We start from the raw sequence: 17560 nt of genomic DNA, 5'->3' as shown, positions 1-17560 counted from the left end.
GCCTTTGATTTCTTTTTGTTGTCTGATTGCTGTGGCTAGGACTTCTAATACTATGTTGAATAGCAGTGGTGAGAGTGGACATCCCTGCCGCGTTCCTGACCTTAGGGGAAAAGCTCTCAGCTTTTCCCCATTGAGAATGATATTCGCTGTAGGTTTTTCATAGATGGCTTTTATGATATTGAGGTAGGTACCCTCTATCCCTATACTCTGAAGAGTTTTGATCAAGAAAGGATGCTGTACTTTGTCAGATGCTTTTTCTGCATCTATTGAGAGGATCCTATGATTCTTGTTCTTTCTTTTGTTAATATATTGTATCACGTTGATTGATTTGCGGATGTTGAACCATCCTTGCAGCCCAGGGATAAATCCCACTTGGTCGGTGGTGAATAATCCTTTTAATGTACTGTTGGATCCTATTGGCTAGTATTTTGGTGAGAATTTTTGCATCCATGTTCATCAAGGATATTGGTCTGTAATTCTCCTTTTTGATGGGGTTTTTGTCTGGTTTTGGGATCAAAGTAATGCTGGCCTCATAAAATGAGTTTGGAAGTTTTCCTTCCATTTCTATTGTTTGGAACAGTTTCAGGAGAATAGGTATTAATTCTTCTTTAAATGTCTGATAGAATTCCCCTGGGAAGCCATCTGGCCCTGGGCTTTTGTTTGTTGGGAGATTTTTGATGACTGCTTCAATTTCCTTAGTGGCTATAGGTCTGTTCAGGTTTTCTATTTCTTCCTGGTTCAATTTTGGTAGTTGATACATCTCTAGGAAGGCACCCATTTCTTCCAGGTTATCTAATTTGCTGGCATAGAGTTGCTCATAATATGTTCTTATAATTGTTTGTATTTCTTTGGTGTTGGTTGTGATCTCTCCTCTTTCAGTCATGATTTTGTTGATTTGGGTCACTTCTCTTTTCTTTTTGATAAGTCTGGCCAGGGGTTTGTCAATCTTGTTAATTCTTTCCAAGAACCAGCTCCTAGTTTCGTTGATCTGTTCTACTGTTCTTTTGGTTTCTAGTTCATTGATTTCTGCTCTGATCTTTATTATTTCTGTTCTCCTGCTGGGTTTAGGCTTTATTTGCTGTTCTTTCTCCAGCTCCTTTAGGTGTAGGGTTAGGTTGTGTATTTGAGACCTTTCTTGTTTCTTGAGAAAGGCTTGTATTGCTATATACTTTCCTCTCAGGACTGCCTTTGCTGTATCCCAAAGATTTTGAACAGTTGTGTTTTCATTTTCATTGGTTTCCATGAATTTTTTAAATTCTTCTTTAATTTCCTGGTTGACCCATTCATTCTTTAGTAGGATGCTCTTTAGCCTCCATGTATTTGAGTTCTTTCCGACTTTCCTCTTGTGATTGAGTTCTAGTTTCAAAGCATGTGGTCTGAAAATATGCAGGGAATGATCCCAATCTTTTGGTACCGGTTGAGACCTGATTTGTGACCTAGGATGTGATCAATTCTGGAGAATGTTTCATGGGCACTAGAGAAGAAAGTGTATTCCATTGTTTTGGGATGGAATGTTCTGAATACGTCTGTGAAGTCCATTTGGTCCAGTGTGTCATGTAAAGTCTTTATTTCCTTGTTGATCTTTTGCTTAGATGATCTGTCCATTTCAGTGAGGGGGGTGTTAAAGTCCCCCACTATTATTGTATCGTTGTCAATGTGTTTCTTCGCTTTTGTTATTAATTGCCTTATATAATTGGCTGCTCCCATGTTCGGGGCATAGATATTTACAATTGTTAGATCTTCTTGTTGGATAGACCCTTTAAGTAGGATATAGTGTCCTTCTTCATCTCTTATTACAGTCTTTGTTTTAAAATCTAATCTGTCTGATATAAGGATTGCCATCCCAGCTTTCTTTTGGTGTCCATGAGCATGGTAAATGGTTTTCCACCCCCTCACTTTCAATGTGGGGGTGTCTTTGGGTCTAAAATGAGTCTCTTGCAGACAGCATATCGATGGGTCTTGTTTTTTAATCCAATCTGATAGTCTGTGTCTTTTGATTGGGGCATTGAGCCCATTTACATTCAGGGTAACTATTGAAAGGTATGAATTTAGTGCCATTGTATTGCCTGTAAGGTGACTGTTACTGTATATTGTCTGTGTTCCTTTCTGATCTATGCTGCTTTTAGGCTCTCTCTTTGCTTTGAGGACCCCTTTCAATATTTCTTGAAGGGCTGGTTTTGTGTTTGCAAATTCCTTTAGTTTTTGTTTGTCCTGGAAGCTCTTTATCTCTCCTTCTATTTTCAATGACAGCCTAGCTGGATATAGTATTCTTGGCTGCATGTTTTTCTCGTTTAGTGCTCTGAAGATATCTTGCCAGTCCTTTCTGGCCTGCCAGGTCTCTGTGGATAGGTCTGTTGCCAATCTAATATTTCTACCATTGTAGGTTACATATCTCCGAGCTGCTTTCAAGATTTTCTCTTTGTCTCTGAGACTCGTAAGTTTTACTATTAGATGTCGGGGTGTTGACCTATTATTATTGATTTTGAGAGGGGTTCTCTGTGCCTCCTGGATTTTGATGCCTGTTTCCTTCCCCACATTAGGGAAGTTCTCTGCTATAATTTGCTCCAATATACCTTCTGCCCCTCTCTCTCTTTCTTCTTCTTCTGGGATCCCAATTATTCTAATGTTGTTTCGTCTTATCGTATCCCTTATCTCTTGAATTCTGCCTTCGTGATCCTGTAGTTGTTTCTCTTTTTCTCAGCCTCTTTATTTTCCATCATTTGGTCTTCTATATCACTGATTCTCTCTTCTGCCTCATTTATCATAGCAGTTAGTGCCCCCATTTTTTATTGTACCTCATCAATAGCCTTTTTGATTTCGACTTGGTTAGATTTTAGTTCTTTTATTTCTCCAGGAAGGGTTTCTCTAATAACTTCCATGCTTTTTTCAAGCCCAGCTAGTATCTTTAAAATCATGATTCTGAACTCTAGGTCTGACATCATACTAATGTCCGTATTGAGTAGGTCCCTGGCTGATGGTATTACCTCTTGTTCTTTTTGCTGAGGTGATTTTTTTTCGTCTTGTCATTTTGTCCAGAGGAGAATAGATGAATGAGAGAACAAAATGCTAACAGGTTAACAACGTCCCCAGCAAATATACTCTATACAAATCAGAAAAGACCTGAAACCAGGGGAAAAGAAAGGGAAAGAAAGAGAAAAAAAAAAGAAAAAAAAAGATAAAAACAAAAACAGAACAATAAAAAAAAGCAGAATATGATCAAATATGATCAGGCTAGTGCATAGATCAGTGCCACACACTAGATTTTGGGTGTATTTTGGTCTCTTAGAAAAAAGTGCCTCCTAAAATTTTAAAGGAAGAAAGACATATATGTACAAAATAAGGGTCGATACAATGAAGGGATGGAAGATGACTGTAAAGATGAAAATTATAAAAGATTTTATAAAAGGAATTGATAAGTTGTTTGAAAAAAGAAAGAAGAAGAAATAAAAAAAAAGAAAAAGGAGAGAATGAGATCAGGCAGGAGACTAGAACAAAGCCATACACTAGTGATTTAGGGTATATTTTGATCTGTTAGAAGAAACTGTATCTCAAAATTTTAAAGAGAGAACAACTTATATATATATGCCAAAAATAAGGGTAACTACTATGAAGGGATAAAATATGACTCTAAAAATGAAAAATAAAAAATGTTTTTTTTAAAAAGGGATTGAAAAGATGTTGGTTGAAAAAGGGGAAAAGAAAAATAAAAAAAAAACAGTTAAAAAATTAACTTTGATGAACTAATGAATCATGGTAAAAAAAAGCCATGAATTCTATGTGCAGTATTCCCCTAGGACTGTAGTTCTCCCGTTCTCCTTGATCAGTAAACTTGGTCTTGGCTTGCTGGCTGTTCGTGCTGATCTTCTGGGGGAGAGGCCTGTTGCTGTTGTTTCCAAATGTCTTTGCTGGAGGCGGAATTGCCCCGCCCTTGTCCGGGCTAAACAAGCTGCTCGGGTTTGCTCTCAGGAGCTTTTGTTCCCTGCAAGTTCTCAGTATAGCTTTGGAGGACCAGGGCAAAAATGGTGGCCTCCCAATCTCCGCCCGGAGGAGCTGAGAACTTGGGGCCCCGCTCCTCAGTGCGCCCCCAGAGAAAAGCAGTCACTCCCGTGTCCCTGGTCTCCGGCCGCACTCCGTGCTCACCCGGCCTGTGATCGAGCGTTTCTATCTCTGGCACCCGACCCCGTGTGGAGTCTCCAAACCCAGCAGATCCCTGCGGTGCGCTCCCGCACTGCTCCTCCCTGGGGAGGAAGGGGAGTCTCCCCGGATCTGCTGCTTGTTGGGTCCCTGCTGGAGGAGCAGTGGCCCGACTGGGCCGCGGATCACAGTTTATGGCCACCCCGAGCTGAGAGCCCGCGCCTCGGCTCCGTCTTTGCAGCCGGCTTCCCCGCTCCGATACCTGGGAGCTCTGCCGCACTCAGGCACCCCCGGTCTTTCTGTGAGCCCAAGGGTCCTGAGACCACACTGTCCCGGGAGGATTCCACCTCCTGCTTAGCCACTGGAGCGACGTCCCTCAGCGGAGCCGGCTTGTAAAAGGTCCGATTTTGTGCTCCGCGGCTCTATCACTTGCCAGAAGCGGCCGGCGGAGGCCCCTCCCCCGCCGTCTATCCTCCCGAATATCGCCTCGGATTCACTTCTCCACACGCCCTACCTTCCAGTAAGTGGTCGCTTCTCTGTTCAGAGAGTTGTTGCTACTCTCCTCTTCAATCTCCTGTTGAGTTCGTAGGTGTTCAGAATGGTTTGATCCCTATCCAGCTGAATTCCTGAGACCAGACGAAATCCAGGTCTCCTACTCCTCTGCCATCTTGCTCCACCCCCCTCATTTACCTCTTTTAACAGTCTTTGTTTTAAGGTCTATTTTGTCCAATATAAGTATTGTTACCCTGCCTTTGTTTTCACTTCTGTTTTCATAATAATTGTTTTTCCATCCCTTCACTTTCAGTCTTCATGTTTTAGGTCTGAAATAAGTCTCTTGTAGGCAGCATATAGATGGGTCTTGCTTTTTTATCCATTCAGTCACCCTGTCTTTTGATATGAACATTTAGTCCATTTACATTCAAAGTAATTATTGACAGGTATGTACTTACTGCTTTTTGTTACTTTACAGTTGTTTTTGAAGTTCTTCTCTATTCTTCTGCAGTTTTTCGCTTTCTTTTGTGTAATACTTGGATTCCTTTCTCTTTATTTTTTGCATACCTATTACTGGTTTTTGATTTGTGGTTTCCATTAGGTTTATATATAATATATGTATAGCTGTCTATGTTAAGCTTAGCATAGTAACATAAGTAACATAACTGATGGTCACTTCAGTTCAAACCCATTCTAAGAGCATTAAAGTTTTATTCTTCTCTCTTCCACATTTTAGGTATATCATGTCGCATTTTATATCCTTTTATTTTGTGAATCCCTTGACTGATTTTTGTAGATATACTTGATTTACTGCTGTTCTGCTTCCTATTTTTCTTACTCCTGCCTATGGTCTTTCCTTTCTGAAGAATCCCCTTTAATATTTCTTGTAAGGTTGGTTTAATGGTAATGAATTCCTTTAACTTGTGTTTTTGTAGGAAACTCTATCTCTCCTTCTATTCTGAGTGATAACTTTGCTAGATAGAGTATTCTTGGTTGCAGCTTTTTCTCTTGGCACTTTGAATAAATCAGGCCATTCCCATCTGGCCTGCAAAGTTTCAGCTGAAAAACCAGCTGATAGTCTTATGGGGTTTCCTTATATGTAACTCTTTTCTCTTGCTGCTTTTCAGATTCTCTCTTTATCACTACTTTTTGCCATTTTAATTACTGTGTGTCTTGGTGTGGACCTCCTTGGGTTGATTTTGTTGGGGGCTCTCTGTGCCTCCAGAATCTGAATAACTGTTTCCTTCCCCAGATTAGGGAGGTTTTCAGCTCTTAGTTCTTCAAATAAATTTTCTGCCCTCTTTTCTCTCTTCTGAGATCCCATAATGTGAATATTATTATGCTTGATGGTATCACTGAGTTCCCTTTATCTAGTCTCATTTTTTTTTTCTTTTTCCTGTTTGTCATGATTGACCTCCATCCATTAGTCTGTCCTCCAGGTCACTGATCTGTTCTTCTGCTTTCTCTGGCCTTATTCCCTCTAGTGTATTTTTAATTTGTTATTGAGATCTTCATCTCCGATTGGTTGTCTTTTACGTTTTCTATCTCTTTGTTGAGGGTCTCACTGAGATTCTCCACTCTTTTCTCAAGTTCAATGAGTATTTTTATGATCATTCTTTAAATTCTCTATCAAGCGTATTATTTATTTCCGTCTCCTTAGCTCTTTCGCTGTGATTTTGTCCTGTTCTTTCATTGGGATATATTCCACTGTGTCCTCATTTTGTCTAACTCTGGGTCTGTTTCTGGGTGTTAGTAAGGTTAGTTAAACCTCCTACTCTTGAAAGTAATATCCTTATGAAGAAGAGGTCCTGTAGTGCCCTGCAGTGCAGTGTCTCCTGTTCACCAGAACCTGGTGCTTTAGGGGTAACTCCCATGTGTGTTGCATGCACCCTATTATTATGGCTGAACTGCATTTGCTTTCAGTCATCAGCAATGGCTCTCTTTGTTGTGGGGAAGGTTTGGTCCCTATGTTGTTAATGGGCCAGTCTGGGACTACCTTGGGCTTGAGTTGTCAGACCAGGCATTTGCCAGAGCTGTAGTAGCACCTAACTGTAGGGCACTCTCCCTATGTTGTCCCCTGAGAGATGTTCCCGGTGGGCAGGGCCTACAGTCAGACGGGATGTCTGCCCACAGCTACTGTTGTCACAACTTTCTGACTGGTATGTGGCTTTCTTCCCCTCCCCTCAGGGCAGGAGTCATTTTGGGGTGGTGCTGGCCCCTGTTGGGGCTGCTTTCGTACTACCAAGCTTGTGGCACTGCTTTGGATAGACTTCTGAGCGTGGGTTGGAGGAATGGGTGCACTTGTTAGCAAAGCTAGGTGGAGAGTGTTCATGCTGTGCTGGGTCCTGCAGGTGTGCATGTTATCTAGACTAGGGCCCAGGTGAGAGAAATGGTGCCTGCAAGCTTTTTTGTTCTTGGAGAAATCTAAAGATCCCTGCCCCTCCAGCACACATCCTGAGATTAGTAAATATAGCTTCCTGTACACCCTGGACATTTGTTAAACTGCTGCTTCTATGCCATATCTCAGTGGGGTTGTTTGCTATGCTCATTAAGCGTGGGGACTCTGTTTCCTCTTGCCCTCCTGCTCTCTGAGCTGAGCCTGCTGGTTTTTAAAGTTTCCAATGTTGAGCCCCATTGACTGTAAAAACTTACAAAGTCCCTCTGGTTTTCAAAGGCAAATGTTATGGGGATTAGTCTTCCCGTTGCGGGTCCCCCATGCCTGGGGTGTCCTTCCCTCCCATGATCAGTTTTGAGGGGCAGTTTGGATTCCAACGGCATCTTGCCCTTCCTACTCTCTTTGAAGTGGCCTCTTCTCTATATTTAGCAGCAGAGAGTCTGTTCCGCCAGTCTTTGGGTTGTTTTCTCAGTTATTTACACTGATGTGGGTTTTATCTAGGTGTAGCCATGGGAGTAGGTGAGCTAAGGATCTTTCTACTCTGCCATCTTCCCTGAAAGTCCCCATTCCACTCAACTTAGGCTGTCATTAGATTAGGAGAAGTCAATCAGAAAATGGCTCTATTTCCAGCACCTTTTTTATTTTCCTTCAAGGTCCTGATGTGGCTTTAATGACCTTTGCTTTTTCAGAGCATTTGTCTTTCTCATTGGGACACGATTTATGAGATAGGCCCTAGCTCCCAACCACTCTCCACTCTAGCTTCTCCTAATGAACCCTTCTTACCCTCCCAAGCCAACAGCTACCTTGCTCTACCTCCCCCCAAAATCAAGAAAACATACTGATGGATTTTTTTTTAAGATTTTATTTATTTATTTGAGAGAGAGAGAGAATGAGAGATAGAAAGCACGAGAGGGAGAAGCAGACTCCCTGAGCAGGAAGCCCGATGTGGGACTCGATCCCAGGACTCCAGGATCATGACCTGAGCCAAAGGCAGTTGCTTAACCAACTGAGCCACCCAGGCGCCCCTGATGGATTTTGATCACCTGCTTACAGCACCACCACATTTTAGAAAACATTTCAGACAGAGGTTCAGAATCCTGGGAATCAGTCCGTGTTTTATTTTACAGTACATTCATATAAGTTCCTGCATTTCCAAGGTAACCAGATCACATTCAGGTTAGCACTGCTGGTAACAAAATTATACAACTACCCTGGCTTCAAAAACAAGATAGGATGATACACATTAACATCTCTTTCCCTTTAATACTGCAGAAAACAATACCTCACAAAAATAAAATCACATGCCTTTTACAATCCAGTGTGAAGGCATATTATTTATGTTAAAATAAACCATTTTGGACATGGGGAGAATAAGAAGAGTTTCAAAGCTTAGGATATCTAAAATGTCCCCCAGAGCCATCTTTCTCTTCTGCCAGCTGGTACATTCAATAACAATGCCTTGGGAGGAGGGACAGAGGAAAGCAAGGGATCCTTTAACTCTGAAACTCATGGCTTCTTAGGCTACTTCTGTAAAAACTACTTAAATAACCTAAACTTCTAAAAAGAGTTAATATTAACAAGGGATGGTAATATAGGAAGCACCTGGAGAAAATTCCTCCAGTCACTGAGGGGAAATATAAGCTGCAGACATTTCACAAAAACAGAAAACTGTATCACATCCAGTAATACATTAGGTTTTGAAAATACACTTTCACTTTACTGTATGAAAACACTATGATCCATGTTTTAGTCTTGAATTTGTTCAGAAAAACAGCCATAACCTCCATCTGCTATATTTCCTATAGGCATCATTACCATCCAAGAGGGCAGCTGACCAACATCCCAACCCGTGAAAAATATAACAAGCTGAACTTAGCTATAATAAAGGCTAGAATGAATTAGGTAGGAGAAAATTCAGATGTGTGAAAAGTAGAAGTTAAATTCATTTGGCTCTTTATCCTAGATAAAAAATTTTGTTAGAAAATGTTTTGGACCCAGGTCCAATAGAGCTGGAATGATACACTGTTGAAAATGCAAGCCCCTATCTGGAAAGACCACATGCTTATGTAGCACCCTTCTCCTAAGGGTTCAATGTGCTTTAGTATAATTATCAATTCATTACATAATTAAGTACATGATTCAGAATACACTCGGACTTACTGTTAATTCCAGTGACTAAAGAGTTCCTGCCACTTGCTGCCAAGAAACTTTTGAGTCCTGAACTTACCACGTTAAAAATGAAATTTATATTCATATTTGCTGACTCCAAAAAAATACCACCTCTTTCAGAGCTCAAAAATATGATGGAAGAGGGAATAAGACACTTATTAGGAAAGCCACAAAACATCTGATGAAAAACCAGAGCCAGTGCATATTTTACAACCCCTGAAGACAGCCCCCAGCAGCAGGGTGAGCGAGGCGAGCGGTGATGTTTTTGAAACCAGAGTGACTTGTAGCTAACTGCCTAACAGTAAATTCACATAGTAAAATGCAGAATAAGTCAACATATAGCCAAGGTTTACATTATATCTAGAAATATGTTTTATGCTTTAAAAAAAATTGCAATGCACTCCAAAAAAATTTTTCAGATAATTCATGTACAACAGAAGGCACTGTTATCCGCATAAATCCACTGATTCTGCATGGCAAAAACCTGAGACGTGCAATTCAATTCAGTCCTCTAAAACCACCTTGGTCATTCATCCTTTGGAGAATATGATTTGTCCTCTTCAGTCCACTGATTTTGTTTTCCTTGAATTTCATACATTACAGTAGCTGCTGAGAATATATATTTCGGGGGGAGAAAGTTCAAAGTGGACGAGGCAGTGGATAAAAGTGCTGCCTAATGCCAGAGTTAACCGGCACAGCCCACTCTGTCCCTCCCCTTGACCTTCACATTCCCCTGGTGAAGTAAAATGTAGTGATGACATTTGGTAGGCTGATGTTCCCTCTTTCAGTTGTTGCTGGGCACAGTCCCAAAGTTAAATGCGGAGAGAACTCCTTTGTTTTCAAAGGTGAAGCCTCCCTGTTGTTCAATCTTCTTCTTTGCCTCTAGCATTTGCCAAGAGAAGGGGGGGGGGGGGAGAAGAGTATTTAAGGTGACAAAGTTGGAAATAACCTCAAATGAGCTTCATTTCTTTATACTTAGCATTGTGAAGGCATGTGACTCATGATATTAGCTATTCTGCCCAACTGAGCATTCGCCTTTTGTTTCAATTCTAGTGTACTTAACAACATACAGTGTTATATTAGTTTCAGGTGTACCATATAGTGATTTAACACTTCCATATATTACTCAGTGCTCATCAAGATAAGTGTACTCCTAAACCCTTTCACCTATTTCCCGTTCCCCCACCCACCTCCCTTCTAGTAACTAACCATCTGTTTGTTCTCTATAGTTAAGAATAGTTAAGAGTCAGTTTTTTGGTTTGTCTCTCTTGTTTTCCCCTTTGTTCATTTGTTTTGTTTCTTAAATTCCACAGAGGAGTGAGATCATATGGTATTTGTCTCTATCTGACTGGCTTATTTGCTTAGCATTATACTCTCTAGATCCATCCATACTGTTACAAATGACAGGATTTCATTCTTATTTATAGCTGAATAATATTCCATTGTGTGTACACACACACACACACACACACACACACACACACACACACACACCATCTTCTTTATCCATTCATCTACCGAAAGACACCTGGACTGTTTCCAAAATTTGGCTATTGTATATAATGCTGCAATAAACATAGGGGTACATCTATCTCTTCAAATTAGTATTTTTGTATTCTTTGGGTAAATGCGCAGTACTGCAATTACTGGATCACATGGTAGTTCTATCTTTAACTTTTTGGGGAACCTCCATACTGTCTTCCACAGTGGAATTTTGAAATTCCAAATTTCTAATTTGCATTTCTTTCAAAAGTGTACAAGGGTTCCTTTCTCTACACATCCTCACCAGCACTTGTTCCTTGTTTGTTGATTTTCTGACAGGTGTAAGATGATATTTCATTGTGGTTTTGATTTGCATTTCTCTATGATGAGTGATGTTGAGCATATTTTCACGTGTCTGTTGGCCATCTGTATGTCTTTAGACAAATGTCTATTCGCGTCTTCTGCCCATTTTTTAATTGGATTGTTTTTTGGCTGTTGAGTTGTATAAATTCTTTATACATTTTGGATACTAACCCCTTATTGGACTGTCATTTGCAAATCTCTTCTCCCATTCCATAGTTTCTTTTAGTTTTGTTGGTTGTTTCCTTTACTGTACAGAAGCTTTTCACTATGATGTAGTCCCAACAGTTTATTTTGTTTTTGTTTCCCTACCTCAGGAGACCTATCTAAAAAGATGTTGTTATGGCTGATGTCAGAGAAATTACTGCCTTTGCTCTCTTCTAGCAGTTTAAGGTTCCAGAGCTCACATTTATGTCCTTAATCCATTTTGAGTTTATTTTTGTGTATGGTTTAAGAAAATGGTTGGGTTTTCCCAAAACCACTGTTGAAAAGACTCTTTTCCATTGCATATTCTTGCCTCCTTTGTCATATATTAATTACCATATAATTGTGGGTCCATTTCTACACTCTCTGTTCTGTTCCATTGATCTGTCTATTTTTGTGCCAGTACCATACTGTCTTGATGATTACAGCTTTGTAGTATACCTTGAAATCTGGAATTGTGATACGTCCAGTTTTGTTCTTTTTCAAGACTGCTTTGACTACTTGGGAGTCTTTTGTGGTTTTATACAAATTTTAAGATTGTTTTTCCTAGTTCTGTGAAAAATGCTGATGGTATTTTGATAGGGATTGCATTAAATCTGTAGATTGCTTGGGGCACCTGGGTGGCTCAGTCATTAGGCGTATGCCTTCAGCTCAGGTCGTGGTCCCAGGGTCCTGGGATCGAGCCTGGCATCGGGCTCCCTGCTCAGTGGGAGGCCTGCTTCTCCCTCTCCCATTCCCCCTGCTTGTATTCCCTCTCTTGCTGTGTCTCTCTCTGTCAAATAAACAAACTGAGGGTTGCTGGAGTGGTGGGGGGTGGGAGGGATGGGGTGGCTGGGTGATAGACACTGGGGAGAGTATGTGCTATGGTGAGCACTGTGAATTGTGTGAGACTGATGAATCACAGACCTGTACCTCTGAAACAAATAATACATTATATGTTAAAAAAAAAAAAGATAGCAGGAAGGGAAGAATGAAGGGGGGAAATCGGAGGGGGAGACGAACCATGAGAGACGATGGACTCTGAAAAACAAACTGAGGGTTCTAGAGGGGAGGGGGGTGGGTCAGCCTGGTGATGGGTATTAAAGAGGGCACGTACTGAATGGAGCACTGGGTGTTATACACAAACAATGAATCATGGAACACTACATCAAAAACTAATGATGTAATGTATGGTGATTAACATAATAAAAAAAAAGAACCAGTAGTACAACAGTAAGCAAAAAGGAAAAAATAAATAAAATCTTAAAAAAAAAAATCTGTAGACTGCTTTAGGTAGTATAGACATTTTAACAATAGTAATTCTTCCAATCCATGAGCATGGAGTATCTTTCCATTTGTGTCATCTTCAGTTTCTTTCATTAATGTTTTACATTTTTCAAAGTACAGGTCTTTTACCTCCTTGGTCAAGTTTATTCCTAGGTATTTTATTCTTTTTGGTGCAATTGTAAATGGGATTGTTTTCTTAATTTCTCTTGCTGCTACTTCATTATTAGGTTTTCTGTACATTAATTTTGTATCCTGTGACCTTACTGAATTCATTTATCAGTTCTAGTAATTTTCTGATGGAGTCTTTAGAGTTTTCCATATATATATATATATATATATATATATATATATATATGCAAATAGTGAAAGTTTTACTTCCTCCTCACCAATTTGGATGCCTTTTATTCCTTTTTCTTGCATGATTGCTGTGGATAGAACTTCCAGTACTATGTTGAGTAAAAGTGGTGAGAGTGGACATCCTTGTCTTGTTCTTGACCTTATGGGAAAAGCTCTCACTTTTTCACCATTGAGTATGATGTTAGCTGTGGATTTTTCATACAGAGTTTTTATTATGTTGAGCTCTGTTCCACCTGCAACTTTGTTGAGGGTTATTATTATGAATGGATGCTGTACTTTGTCAAATGCTTTTTCTGCATCTAATGAAATGATCGTATGGTTTTTATCCTTTCTCTTACTGATGTAATGTATGCCACTGATTGATTTGTGAATACTGAACCACTCTTGCATTGTGGGAATAAATCCCACTTGATTGTGCTAAATGATTTTTTTAACGTATTGTTAGATTTAATGTGCTAATAACACTTTGTTGATGATTTTTGCATCTATGTTCATCAGAGATATTGGCCTTGTAGTTCTTTTTTGTGGTACCTTTATTTCATTTTGGTATCACAGTTATGTTGGCCTCATAGAATGAATTTGGAAATTTTCTTCCTCTTCTATTTTTTGGAAAAGTTTAAGAACAGGTATTAACTCTTCTTTAAATGTTTGGTTAAAATTCACCTGTGAAGCCATCTGGTCCTGGACTGTTTGTTGGGAGTCTTTTGATTACTGATTCAATTTCACTGTTGATAATTAGTCTGTTCAAATATTCTATTTCTTGCTGGTTCAGTTTGGGGAGATTATATGTTTCTAGGGATTTATCCATTTCTTCTAGGTTATCCAATTTGATGGCATATAATTTTTTATACCATTCTCTTACAATCCTTTGTATTTCTGTGGTTTTGGTTGTTATTACTCTTCTTCCATTTATGATTTTGTTTGAGTCCTCTCTCTATGAATCTGGCTAAAGGTTTGTCAATTTTGTTGATCTTTTCAAAGAACCAGCTCCTGATTTCATCGATCTGTTCTATATTTTAGTTTCTATATCATTCATTTCTGCTCTAATCATTATTTCCTTCATTTTCCTGGTTTGGGGATTTGTTTGTTCTTTTTCTTGCTCCCTCAGGTGTAAGTTAGGTTGTTTAAGATTTTTCTTGATTCTTGAGGTAGGCCTGTGTTGCTGCTATAAACTTCCTTCTTAGAATGGCTTTTGTTGCTCCCAACAATCTTGGACCATTGTGTTTCCATTTTCATTTGTTTACATGTATCTTTTTTTATTTCTTCTTTGGGTCAAACAAGAAATCATTCATTGTTTACTAGCATGTTATTTAATCTCCATGTATTTGTGTTCTTTCCAGGTTTTTTCTTGCGGTTGATTTCTACTTTCATAGTGTTATGTTCAGAAAAGATGCATGGTATATCTTTTTTGAATTTGTTGAGACTTGCTTTGTGGCCTAACATGTGATGTATTATGGAGAATGTTCCATGTGCACACTGCTGTTTTAGGATGGAATGTTCTGAATATATCTGTTAGATCCATCTGATCCAATGTGTCCTTTAAAGCCACTCCTTCCTTCTTGATTTTCTTTTGATCTATCCATTGATGTAAGTGGGGTGTTAAAGTCCCCTATTGTATTCCTATCGATTTCTTTCTTTATTCGTTAATAGCTGCTTTATGTATTTGGGAGTTCCCATGGCAGGTCATAAATATTTAAAATTGTTATATCCTCTTGGTAGATTGTTCCCTTTATGATTAGGTAGGTCCTTCTTTGTCTCTTGTAACAATGTTTGTTTTAAGGTCATTTTGTCCAATATTAAGTATTGCTACCCTCCCCTTCTTTTCATAATTGTTTTTCCATTCCTTCACTTTCAGTCTCCATGTGTCTTTAGGTCTGAAATGAATCTCTTCTACACAGCATATATATGGGTCTTGTTTATCCATTCCATCACCCTTTGTCTTTTGACTGGAGAATTTAGTCCATTTACATTCATAGTAGTTATTTATAGGTATGTTTTTACTGCCATTTTGTTACTTGGTTTTGGTTGTTTTTGAGGTTCTTCTCCATTCCTTTCTTCCCTTGCTCTCCTCTCCCCATAAGTTGGCTTTCTTTAGTGATCTACTTGGATTCTTTTGTCTTTATTTTTGGTATATCGAGACTGGTTCTTAATTTGTGGTTACCATTAGGTTTGTATACAATATATTCTGCATATAGCAGTCTTTTTTTAAGGATTTTTTTTTTAAGATTTATTTATTTGACAGAGAGAGAGAGATAGCTAGAGCAGGAACACAAACAGGGGGAGTGGGAGAGGGAGAAGCAGGCTTCCCGCCAAGCAGGGAGCCCGATGCAGAGCTCGATCCCAGGACCCTGGGATCATGACCCAAGCCGAAGGCAGACACTTAACGACTGAGCTGCCCAGGCGTCCCATATAACAGTCTTTATTAAGCTGATGGTCACATAAGTTTGAACCTACTCTTTACACTTGTCCCTCCCCCCCAACTCCCATATTTTAGGTCTATGGTGTCATACTTCATTTCCTTTTACTTTGTGAGTCCCTTAGCTGGTTTTTACAGATATGCTTATTTTCATTTCTTTTGTGCTTCCTACTTTGATTATTCATGGTTTTTGTTTTCCACTAACATTTCTTGTAGTGCTGGTTTAGTGGTCATGAATTCTTTTAACTTTTGTCTGGAAAACACTTTATCTCTCCTTCTATTCTGAATAATAGCCTTACCAGATAGAGTATTTTTGGTTGCAGATATTTTCCTTCAGGCATTTGAATATGTCTGGCCTGCAAAGTTTCTGCTGAAAAATCCACTAGATTTTTGTACAGCCTTGTACATAACTTTGTTCTTTTCTCTTGCTGCTTTTAAAATTCTCTATCACCACTTTTTGCCATTGTAATTTTTTTTTTTTTAAGATTTTATTTATTTGACAGAGAGAGACACAGCGAGAGAGGGAACACAAGCAGGGGCAGAGGGAGAGGGAGAAGCAGGCTTCCCGCTGAGCAGGGAGCCCGATGTGGGGCTCGATCCCAGGACCCTGGGACCATGACCTGAGCCAAAGGCAGACGGTTAACGACTGAGCCACCCAGGCACCCCTGCCATTGTAATTATTATGTGTCTTGGAATGGACCTTCTTTGGTTGATTTTGTTTGGGGATGTCTGTACCTCTTGGATCTGGATTTCTACTTCCTTCTCCAAATTAAGGAACTTTCCAGCTATTATTTCTTCAAATAAATTTTCTGCCTCCTTTTCTCTCTCCTTTTCCTGGGATCCCTATAAGCAAATGTTATTATGCCTGAGGGGGACACTGAGTTCCCTAAGTTTTCATTTTACAGAATTTGTTTTCCCCTCACCTGCTCAACTTGATTACTTTCCATCACTCTGTCCTCCAGGTTGCTAATCTGTTCTGCTTCCCCTAGTCTATTTGTTCCATTTAGTGTATTTTTAATTTCAATTATCATGTTCTTCATCTCTGTTGGTTTTCAATGTTTTCTCTTTGTTAAAGATCTCACTGAAATGTTCCACTGTTTTCTCAAGTCCAGTAAGTATCTGTATGGTGGTTACTTTAAATTCTCTATCAGGCATATTACTTACCTCTGTTATGCTTAGGGTGTCTTTTGTCTATTGTTTTGTCCTACTCTTTTATTTGGGACACATGCCTCTGGTCTCCTCATTTTGTCTAACTTTCTGTGTGTGTTTCTGTTAGGAAATTCAGCTACATATCTTGTTTTGAAAGTAATGGGTGGAGCATGCAGTTTTAACAAGGTTAAAACTCTGCCAGAGGAGATGTGTCCCCGTCTCTGAGACCAGGCCAATCCACAAGGCACACACAGGCAGGGTGCACAGTTTTAATAAGACTGGCCACCGCTACTGCAACTGAGACCCCACAGCGTGCACAGTGGAGAGACACAGTGTTGGCAAGGTTTGCACTAGTCTTCTGGGGAAGGGGACCCACAACACCAGGCCTGAGGCAGGCCCCGCTGAAAAGGCTGGGTGCATAATGTAAGCAAACTAGGTAATGAATGCCAGCTCTAGGCTGGCTCCTGCAGGTATGTGAGTGTTTATGCTGGAGGGCGGCGGAGGGAGAGTGAGGAAGGGGAATGGCACCCACCAGCAACTTTGTTCCTGGTGGAGTCTTCCAGTAATCTCTATCCCTCTGGGACATATTTTGAGATTAGTAAATAAATCTCCCTCCTGTAAGCCCCAGGCCTTTTTCAAAGTGCTGCCACTATGCTCTATGTCTGTAGGCTGTTTGTTGTGCGGTGGGGGTGGGAACTCAGTTTTCTATAGCCCTCAAGGCTCTCCCGGAACTGAACCTCCTTTTTTAAAGTTCTAGGCTGTAAGCCACACTGGTTGTAAGAACTCATGAAATTCAGCCCCTCTGGTTTTCAAAGCCAAATTTGCATGCAGGCTCACAGTATGAGAGTATGTTTCTCTCCCCTCTCCATGCCTGCAGGTCCCTCCCACCAGTGGACAGACCCATGGTCCGTTTTGCTCCCCACTGCATCTCTGCCCTTCCTATCCTCTTTGATGTGGACTCTTCTCTACATTTTGTTGTGGAGTCTGTTCTGCCAGTCTTCGAGTCATTCTCTGGGTTATTTACCCTGATGTGAGTGTTATCTAGTTGTATCTGTGAGATGAGGTGAGTGTAGGGTCCTCCTGCTCTGTCATCTCCCCCCCCCCGAAGTCCCTGAGCATTAACCTTTATGTTTGCT

The 17560-nt window shown here is 40.1% G+C and overlaps 1 protein-coding gene across 1 annotated transcript in view; it reads right to left on the bottom strand.

Annotated features, from left to right (window-relative positions):
• Window positions 1-8109: 8109 nt before the first annotated feature.
• IPO8 (importin 8) overlaps window positions 8110-17560 on the bottom strand; it is a 73777-nt gene continuing 64326 nt past the window's right edge. The window contains exon 25 of the mRNA XM_027594401.2: window positions 8110-10072. Within this exon, the coding sequence (XP_027450202.1) occupies window positions 9975-10072 (98 nt within the window). The 3' untranslated portion in view covers window positions 8110-9974. The remainder of the gene's footprint in view (window positions 10073-17560) is intronic.

The sequence above is a fragment of the Zalophus californianus genome, chromosome 9, assembly GCF_009762305.2.
Source record: "Zalophus californianus isolate mZalCal1 chromosome 9, mZalCal1.pri.v2, whole genome shotgun sequence".
Taxonomy (NCBI): Eukaryota; Metazoa; Chordata; class Mammalia; order Carnivora; family Otariidae; genus Zalophus; species Zalophus californianus.
Note: the sequence above shows the minus strand (reverse complement) of the source record. Positions and strands in the feature narration are given on the sequence as shown.